Genomic DNA, 10,318 nt, shown 5'->3' on the forward strand with positions numbered 1-10,318 from the left:
TGAGTACAAGGACAAGAAAGGGATTTCTGATTCTGATTAAATCTTTGCTTGGAAAAAAAAAATCTAATTTGGCTGGATTTTTACTATGTGGGCTCCAGTGTGGAATTAAGATGCTCTTCTGAAACTGAGAGCAACTTCTTTGATACTGATTAATGTGAAGGGCGACCAATTTCATACTCACCTCTGAAATAACAAATTGGCTCACGTTACTTTTAATAATGTTGCGTGTTATTCATAATAGATGACATTCGTCTATATCAGGGGTGGGCAAACGTTTTGATTGGCGGGGCACAATGTGTTCTAAAATTTGACAGAGGACCAGGAGCAGATGGATGGAGTGTTTTGGTACCCTCACCTCATCGGAGAAAAACAAATAAATTTTATTGTAAATGAAAGTGATCAAAAGCATTACAACTATATATATATGTCTTTGAAAAAACTATTTATTTAGAAGATGAAAAATTAACAAGGTTTATTCATTTAATTTTTTTTAAGTTCAGCGGGCCGAATTAAAACGTTTAACGGGCCGCACGGGCCGTAGTTTGCCCACGCTTGATCTATATGAAGACAAAAATAATTAAAATACTCACCATAATAATTAGAAAGCTGATCAATATCAACATACTACACTTCTCATTATTATTATTGTTATTTTTTTGTTTGTTTTAAATCTCAGCTACTTTTTCAATTTCCTTTCTACAAACTACAACATTCCTTGAAAATCACCAAAGTCCCATCAATGCAAGCTACTCATTTGGTCTTTGTGGGCCACCTGCTGCCCGGGAGCACGGCGTTGGTCACCCCTGCCTTTTACGCTATATTGTGCCTGATATTGTCATTTTGTCGCACTGTTTGAACATGTAGTGAGTGTGTATTCCCCTCAAAATACTGTATCGCCAATGAATCTTGAAAGGTAGCAACAAATGGTCAGTCGATATTATTGATAAGAGAGAGAATTAGTGTCTGACGTGTCTCAGGCAGAGCACGTAGTGAACATTTGTTAAATCAGCAAATAAATCCACACATCTTTGAATTTTTCATTCATTTCCGGAGGAATAAATCTTATATTGCTCAACAAGAACCCTGTTGAGTTTCATTCACATTGACCATGTAGTATATCCCGTGACGATGAAGCAAAACTATCTTTAATATACAGTCGTAATGTGAGGCTGATGTGCTAACTGAAAAAAAAGCAAATCTTAAAAAAATGACGAGCTCATCATAATCTAATCAATACTGAGCTTCCCCATTTGTACTTTTGGGAAAAGGCTACTGCATCCTCCTTGTGAGTCATACAAGGTTACCACTGCCCCCCTCTGTAATCCAGCCCTTCCCTGGAGGGTGAGAGAGCGGGGGAGCAGCCTAGTTCCATCTGGTACTAAGCACCCATCACTTTGGAATCTGAATAAGAGCATTCAGTTCATAATGGATAGCACATATATGAAAGGAAATATGGCAGTTTTATTACCCATTTACCGAATTATGCTATTGTTGAGCCTCGATACAATTTAGACGGGAAGTTAAAGTGAAAAATGACAAAGCTCTCATTCAATGCACACAAAAACAAGGCTGTCTCTTTAAATCAGGCAGCATCTGGCATGATGAGAGTGGGGGAAGCGAGTGCTTGCGTGTGAAATGGTACCCGAACGTGACATCACGCTCAGCCAATCGGAGGCCGGGCCTGCCGATTCTCCTCCTCCCGCTGCTCCTCGGGAGTGTGCGGTGTGTGCTGACTGATGCTGATGCTGCGAAGGCACACGGTCGGCCTCGTCACATAAGGTACGTTGTGTTTATTTGTGCATTCTCGTTGTTTTTTGTTTGTTTATGGTTAATGTTAAGATACTGGCTCAAATATGGTTCAATGCATGAAGAAAAGATGATGGCTGAGGAACTCCAAGAAAATGATGTATAGCCTCTTGCTATAAGGATTTAAAGCTTGGGCTTGGCAGTTCTAAGAGGAAAAGAATGCTATATGTTACCAAATTATGCAATTGATATCGTCCTAATATAAGATTTTATGTAAAACAATATGTAGTTTTGTTTCTTAAGGTAAAGAGCATGGTTGCATGTATTAATAATATACTGTAAAGTGCAAAAGACTGATATTATGGTTGACCAATATGCCAAATTTTAGTCTTCATAATGCTAAGGTGATGAAACATTTTATCACCTAGCATCTGTCCTTTATGTCATAAATAGTAGGCCCATTTTTTTGTATTCACTTCCTGTCTGCAACAATCACAGTTAACTCTTTGCTTCCATTTTTGCAGACCATCATGTTCTGTCACAGAGGCCTAAAACTCCAGGTCACTCAGGAGAGAACCACAAAAAGCCCGGTGACACCTCGCAGAAATGTGTCCTGTTTTTCATGAGACCAGGAAGCAAAGGTGAGCCCACAAGAAAACAAAAAACAATTGATGATATACATACAGAAAGATCTTGGCAATCGGTGCTGACTTCAATACTTGTCAAACTGTGTTCAGGCCCCTTGACAAGGCCCCAAAAAAGGCGAGGATGGCGAAGCGTGATTACTTGGTGGAAGCAGCTAAGCAGATTCGCATGGCTCTCGACAGCGAGGTCAACGAAGACTATGAGGCAGCTTTTAGTTACTACAAGAATGGGGTGGACTTACTGCTGAACGGGGTCCAATGTAAGAAAAATTGTTCCACATCTTCCACTCCATTCATATTCCAAAATCACGTTCATATTTTATTAGAGAAGTTATTCGTTGATCACAATTTTCCAAATGGTTGATTTGGATTCTGATCAGTTGATTAAATAACAAGGGGGGGGGGGAGCATGGTGGACTAGACCAATATTCTGGGTCAAAAATAATGAACCCAACCTTGGGTAAAATTAACCCAGGCTGCTCAAAAGTTACAGCTGCCAAGCTGTTGGCTTAGTAAAATAGCCATTTGAAACAAAACTGTAAAAAAAAAAAAAAAAAAAAAAAAAACGTTGGGTGCTCTTAACATTTTAAGGCAACACACATTTTTGGACAATTCAACAAAATGTTTTTTGTTTCCTTTCCTCTACTTCACAAAGGAATTAGGTTACAGAATGGTCGCCTCTGTTATTGAACATAACTTCAACTTGACTTTATTATGCTAAATTAAATTGTTGCCATAAATGTCATTAATATATATTTGAAGGTTTTTCCAACTTAAATCAATGTTTTAGGCCCAAAAAAAAATACAAGTACAGGAATCAAATATTTTTTCTTATTTGACAAAAGGCACTCCAGTACCAGTGAAAAAATTGGAATCACTTTCTAATTAATACAATACAAAGAACATGTGCATCCAAACCTATGAGTGTCTGGTGCTATACCTAAAAATTGCAACCAGTCAAGGAGTAAATACAGCGATCTGCATATGTGCATTATTATAAACAAATATAGATATTTGTGCAGCACAGGGCATGTGACAGGAACATACAGCTCAGAATAAAAATAGGAAGTTACATATCAGAAATTCACAGCACAAAGACCAAAGTTGATTTAGGACAGGCCATGCTCTTTAGTTCCATTCATTAGAACAAACAACACAGCAAGTAGCAACGATGAATTTGAGTCTGCGAAAGTTTGTCTTTCAGTGGACCCAAACAAGGATCGTCGGGAGGCTGTGAAAAGGAAGACAACCCAGTATCTGAAGAGAGCTGAAGAAATCTTCATCACGCACCTGCAGGACAACCTCGGCAAAGGCAACTCTCATTTAGGGGTAGGACTGAAAAGTTCAGAAGGAACTTCCGTTGCTCTGCCTATCGTTAATGTTCGCTTCATATTGACTACCATAAGGCTGAATATTGTCAGTTGAACTATTTGATGGATGCCAAAAAGATCGAGCACACAGCCTTTGATCCTTTTGGATAAAAGTTTCATACATGAGCTTTATAAACTTCAAATATGGCAAAACATGTGACCGGCATAGGCTAGCTGCTGTTTTTCTTTGTATGCGCAGGGCTACAGCAGTCTGAGATTCCGTCCTGTGAGACACTTGAGTTCTCCTGTGGAGGATCTGGAGATGTGTAAGGTGGTGGGCGTCAGTGATAAGGTAAATGAACGAATGGTGCTTCTGTTGATTGAAAAAGGGAGGGTTAACGGAGAAATCCTTGTATTGTTTAATGCAAAAATTCATACAATATTTTGTTTCCTTGCATAGGTCCTAGTCGTCCAAAGCATGGTAAATAAAGAGACGTTTGTCGTAAAGGTGGGCGTTTATTTTTGTGCTATGCTGCTTATTTGTGTGTCTTGCGAGTAGTTGCTTTCACTTTTTTTTTTTTTCAGTGAGTGACGAACATGCTTTATTTGGTTGCTCTATTCAAGTGGCGGATTGTCATGAATGTCACATTATATGATATGGTTTGGATCATGAACTGCTTCTTTACTTCTTACTTCTAAACCGGTGATTTTCAACTAGTTTGAAGCTTTCATTATTCCCATTTGTGAAATTCTTTATTGATCCAGGTCATGGTAATCTGTAAAAGTCAATCCAGGTCTTTTATTGGCTGTTGAAGATGTTAAGGCTTTTTAGGTACTAAATCTTAGGTGTGTAATTTCCTATAAAGTGACCAACTGCAGGGGCATACCCACCAGAGACACAAACAGGAGAACTTTACTTTTAAGGTAAATCCTGCATGAGTCAAACAAAACAACAAAAATCCAAAATAAGTAAATAAGAATTATTGAAAAATATAGACGTTAACTTACTTTTTATATTTTCCAGATTACACATACAATACAGTCTGGATTTTTGAAATGGACGTTTTTTTTAGGCTCGCACAAGACAGCACATTCACCATGAATCATTTTCATAGCAGACAGCATTCAAAATTCTCTTAATGGGGAAGTCAGAGTAAACACAGTATTCTGATTAATATTGCATTCGTGAAACGTCACATGTCCAAACCAATAAAGCAGGTGAGCTGTGATTAGTCATTACCTGAGTCCTTAGCCACGGTGATGTCATTTTTAGTCGACAGCAAATGGCATAATGGCCGTCCCCTGAGATGGATAAAAATGGGTGGATTTTGCTACGCCCTTTAAATAAGACTACGGAAAATACCTCCTTTGACGGAATAGGTTTTGTCATCTCTGTTAATGCTCTCTGGTTCACGTTTTTCTCACATACAGTAGTAACCAAGTCTTCATACTTTTTTACGTCCCACGACTGTTTAAGACGACAACAGTAAGTCATGTTTTCCTTTCAGAGAAGGTGAAGTCTTGCATTTGCTTTTGTAGAGTCTGATGAAGTCCAGCTGGGAAAGCAGGGAGCAGCCGACCATCATCCCTCAAGGAGTGCCGTACATGGTAAAGCTGCTGAGGTATTACGTCAGCGAGGACGCAGTTTACCTCCATCTTGAACATGTCAAAGGTAAAAAAAAATAATAATACAAAAGGACATCAAGTGCACCATAAAGTTTATTTTAGAAAAAAAAAAAAACATCAAGGGCTTTCACTGCTTCACACAGGAACTTCAAGTCCTATGCCTTCTTTGTTTTCCCAAGGTGGGAGGCTTTTCTCCAAACTTCACAAGCTGAGGAAGGAGAGAGCCAAGGAACACCCAGAATGCATCACACCCGGCCAAAACAACATCAAAATGAAGAGCAGCTACACCTCACCCACAATCTGCACCGACAACCAGCGTAGTATCAGCATGGAAACCGGTCCTCAGAAGCCGAGAGGCGAGAGCCCAGACGGGGACGACCCGAGATCTTGGGACGAGACTCGGCGGCGTCTGGACAGCTGTGGGACTCACTCCTACATCGAGGAGACGGGCTGCCTGCAGAACTCCCGTTCGGCCGCATCATTCTACAGCAAGCTCGACCGTGTGACTTTGCTTTCTGGACCCTCCCGATCCCAGGTCAGCGCTCGCATCCATCCACCAGCTCCAACTTTGTGTTTGCACTCGTCTCAAACTCAGGACAAGCCCGCTCTTCCTCTGTCTTGTGCTCGTGTCAGCCAAGCTCTGGACGTCATGTCAGAACTCAATGACAGCAAAGCTGGAACTGGGCTCATAGAATGCAGCTCGGACTTTGAGGTAGCTTGGAAAGCTGCAGATCCAGCACTGAGAGGTGACCAAATAAACCCCTATGCAGTCACGGACGGTGACTTGAACATGACACCTCATTCAAAGCAGACCTCGTGTTTAAAAACGGATTCCCCAAATACCAAAAGTCAGATTTTTAGTTCCTCTCCGGCTATTTTACATCTTCCTCTCCATTGCCAAACACAAATTCACGGAATGGCATCTTGGGATGGTCCGGGCTTTCATCAGGGATCCATATTAAGTGCTGCGGACGAGGTTACAAACTTGGACGCAAAGCAGTCTGGCTGCAGTCCCAGTTCAGAAGAACGAAATGGAGTAGTGGTCCTTAGGAGCACCGACCAAGCTGTGTTCTCAGACCGCAGGGAAGCACGGGCCACCCAGGGAACCTCTTGGCCTTTCTCAACGAGGGAAACATGTCCAGTCGATGTGAGAGACGGTGTGGAAGAAGCATGTGAGCTGCTCAGTCCAGGAAACGTGGCCCAGCCCGCAGAGGGATCCTTTTCTAGCTGGTACTCCCCTCGCCTGCTCGGGCCCCAAAAGACGACTGAGGGCTCACCGGTGAAGCCGGCGGGGCAAGGAGATGACCAGATCATTGAGGTGGACGGATGGTGCCACGTGCCTCGTGTACCGCTCAAATCCTCAGATAAAACTGGACGTCAGACCTGCTGGGGGCTCCCTGAAGCTGATGTGCGTGTGTGGGGGGCCCAGATTCTGCTGGCCTTGGAGAGCCTTCATCAGCAGGGCATCATATGTCGGGACCTCAACCCCAGAAACATTCTGCTGACCAGCCATGGTGAGTGTCATGCGAAGGATTGTATGCAGGATGTTCGATTTCAATTGGCTGAAATTCAATTCGAATTTATGTTGATACAGGAAAGGTATGCTTGACATTTTTTGGACAATGGAGTGAGGTTCAGTCGGAGATTTACTGTGATGCCATGGAACAGATGTACTGTGCTCCAGGTAGCTCTCAACCTCTGGTCTTGTTGTAGACACCTGGACAAAATGTTTAATACTCCTCTATTAATGAAATAATAATAATAATGTCATGAAAATTAACAAGTTACAATTTGATATCGATTTTTTAATTGTGAGTCAAGCATTATTTTATTTTATCATTAACTCATGAGACAGGATTGGACAAAATTGATGTTCAATGTAAAAAAAAAAAATCCAAAGTGGACTTCATGGATATGACCAAGGAGGAGACCCCTGTGGAAAATAAATTCCTTTTTAACAAAGCGCATCAGACGCAGAAATGAAGCATGCCAAGAAAAGAACACCACCCCTACTGTGAAATATGGAGGAGGCTCTGTTTTGCTCTGGGGTTGCTTTGCTACATCAGGCATTGGGTGTCAGGGGAAATCAAAAGGAAATCTCAAGACTATCAAGCTATTCTAGAGAGCTTCTCTGGATCTGAAATATTGGTCCTTGCAACAGGATACTGACCCAAAACATTGCTATTACATCCAAGAATGGCAAGCAAGAGCAAAAAGTCTAAAGTGGCCCTCTATGAGCCTTGATCAAAATCCTCTTGAACAGAGGAGATTTTGAACAAATCACCCTTCAAATCTGGGACAACTGGAATAACACAAAAATCATTTTATGGTAGTAATTGCCTCAAAAGTTTGTGCAACAAAATATTACTTTCAGGGTGAGATAATTTTTGTCCAGGCCTGTTTCATGAGTTAATCAGTGTTTAAATAATTCTGCTGAACCCAAATTCAAAAGCAGTGTCTGTATTTTATTGGTTAATTGAAATTACATCATTATTATTTCTTTCTTTTTTATTTATTATTTCACGAGCAGAGTGGCAATAACAATTTTGTCCAAGTGTGTATATGGATTTATTACAAGTAGTGAGTGGTTGCTTTTGTCACCAGAAATTGGCGGAGTGTCCAGAGTCACAGAAGCTTGTGATTGGTGGAGTTTGGGTGCTCTGCTGTTTGAACTTCTCACCGGAATGGCAAGTTATACACGCATACAATATTCACAAAATTTACGGGTAGAAAGCTTCCAGATCAAATCTGAGAATGAACCAAAGATATAGTCAACACTTTACAAGTGTACTTAATTCAACTCTTTCTAAACTTTTTAATGCACACGACCAACTGACGAATGTTTTCAAACTTTTTCCACACTCTTCTAACAAGAATCTAAACTGTTATTATCTTTGTAAAGGCAGGCATAGTGATACAACTCTTGCATTGGATCTCATAAGATTTTGTGGTTGTACCTCATCAACCACAATATGAAAATTACTATTTTTTTTTAAAATGTGTTTTCTTGCTCTCTGTACCTTCAGCCACTATGGCAGCTCCACCCAACAGGAATCAACTCCCACACTCAGCTGCTCATCCCCGACCACCTGAGCACCACAGCTGCATCCCTGCTCACTGAGGTACGCAACATCATATCACTCTATGACAATTCGCTCCTGTAGCAAAATGTATATTCGACCAGCATTAGACCACTTGGCACACATTTTACTGGTGAACTTAATTTGACCATCTCCAAATTTTTGAGTCCATCCGACTCTTCCTTACTTTTTGCTTAAATTCACAGAAGGTGCTTGATCCATGTATCAACCAGTACAATTCCAAGGACATTCACTTTTATGCCTTTCAGTGACACTTTTCTCTGTCTCTGTTGCAACCCGATGATGACAGGGTGACACTCCAAGTCTTGTGGCCACGTTTCTTTGAGATATTCCAATTTAGAGTACTGTTGATCAGTTGTTTGGCGCCATCTTGGCCTCATGGTGCCAAACTGCATACATGGAAATGTTTGCTCCTTCTTAGAGAACAGAAAGTTGTGCAGAGAGTACAGAAATAATCTGTTGTACATAGATGTGCATTCATCGGTTGAGAGTAGTTTAACTGGAAATGTTGTCATGCATAGATTACGTTTTGTGTATAAGTGTAAAATTCTAGTCCGGGAGGGCCGCTTTCCTTTCCTGGATGCCATTTCAATTTCTCCCGGCTGCAACACACCTGATTGAAATCATCAGCTCATCAACAAGCTCAGAAGAAGCCTGATAAGTATCTTGCTCATTTGAATCAGGTGTGTTGCAACCGGGAGAGATAGTAAACACGCATGAAAGTGGCCCTCCAGGACTGGAGTTTGAAACTTGTGGGTTTAGCGGAAGAGCATGCGATTGTTCTGCATGTCACCATACGTCACTTTGGCTTTTGCTTCTTCTTCTTCTTCCGCAGTTACTTCAGTTTGATGCTGGCTATCGTCTGGGCTGCGGCGGGGGAGGTGTGAGCGACATTAAGTGTCACCCGTTCTTCAGCAGCGTCTCCTGGAAGGCTTTGAGCTGCTAGCTGAGTGCAGACACCTTTGCGATGCACTGGAAATGAAGAAAGAGCAACGAAACGTGACCAAACTGGCATTTTGTGCTTCCCAAAGAAAAGTGACTGTGAAAAAGAAAAGTAATCACTACATGAAGTCCCACCTAGAGCATACACAGTAGTTCCTCGCCACTTCGCGCTTTACTTTACGTGGCTTCAGTTAAAGGCCGATTTGTCCAAAATATTGGTCAAAAAAATTCTATATACATATTACGGAAAGAAGCGTTGTTTTGAATCGGAGGCTTTGTACATACCCACGGTCACTCTTAAGGCGCATGATTGGTTTCCGGTCGCAGGACCGACCAATGAAAGCACGAGTGGATTTATCCCGTGAGCTGATTGGCTGTGCATCATCCCAGCATCCACAGATGTATCCGCCAGATTCTTCCACATTAATCACAATAAAAACATCCGGTCCAAATTAACCACAAAAACGCGGTTATTACTGGACTTATAAATTCACTTCAACACACATCACCATTAGACTTTTGATATTCGTAACTTATTTATCATATCCATAATCATCCAACATTATCACCATGCATGGAACTGGATAACTTCTGACAATCCTTTACGCCATCTGAAATTATGCCGTATTTTGTGGAGAGAATAAATACTATCACTGTCACGCCAGATGACAGTCCCCGGAAGGTAGAAAAGCTACATAAAACAAATACCAGAAGGATACCCACACTCTTCTAGAATCCCCCCAAAATTAATACAATTAACATTTGAGTGGGTTCAGTATTAATAGAATTCTCCAGACACCAAAGCTGCATGTATCAAGCCAAACTGGAATGAATAGAAAATGTCAATACTGAATATTCATAAATGTGTGCAGCGTCAATACCCAACTTGTACGATGCATTTACTTTTGCCATGAATTAAACTGCATCTTTCCACAGCATGCTTTTCTCC

General features: G+C 41.1%; 1 protein-coding gene across 1 annotated transcript; it reads left to right on the top strand.

Moving 5' to 3' along the window:
- The first annotated feature begins 2,500 nt into the window (after positions 1-2,500).
- Positions 2,501-10,307, top strand: rps6kl1 (ribosomal protein S6 kinase-like 1). Its single transcript, XM_088316533.1, has 10 exons — positions 2,501-2,650; positions 3,595-3,719; positions 3,960-4,052; positions 4,161-4,208; positions 5,240-5,372; positions 5,506-6,840; positions 6,921-7,010; positions 7,931-8,013; positions 8,353-8,448; positions 9,263-10,307. Exons 1-10 carry the CDS (start codon positions 2,515-2,517, stop codon positions 9,371-9,373), a joined length of 2,250 nt encoding a protein of 749 aa, XP_088172659.1. The 5' UTR covers positions 2,501-2,514; the 3' UTR covers positions 9,374-10,307.
- Positions 10,308-10,318: the final 11 nt, after the last annotated feature.

Source organism: Idiotropiscis lumnitzeri, chromosome 1 (genome assembly GCF_059441095.1).
Source record: "Idiotropiscis lumnitzeri isolate Australia: NSW breed Sydney's pygmy pipehorse chromosome 1, RoL_Ilum_1.0, whole genome shotgun sequence".
NCBI lineage: Eukaryota > Metazoa > Chordata > Actinopteri > Syngnathiformes > Syngnathidae > Idiotropiscis > Idiotropiscis lumnitzeri.

Coding starts and splice junctions, on each gene's coding strand:
- rps6kl1 (XM_088316533.1), top strand. CDS start 2,515: ATGGCGAAGCGTGATTACTTGGTGGAAGCAGCTAAGCAGATTCGCATG. Junction 3,720..3,959: donor AAGGCAACTCTCATTTAGGG/GTAGGACTGAAA, acceptor TTGTATGCGCAG/GGCTACAGCAGTCTGAGATT. Junction 7,011..7,930: donor ACAGATGTACTGTGCTCCAG/GTAGCTCTCAAC, acceptor TTTTGTCACCAG/AAATTGGCGGAGTGTCCAGA.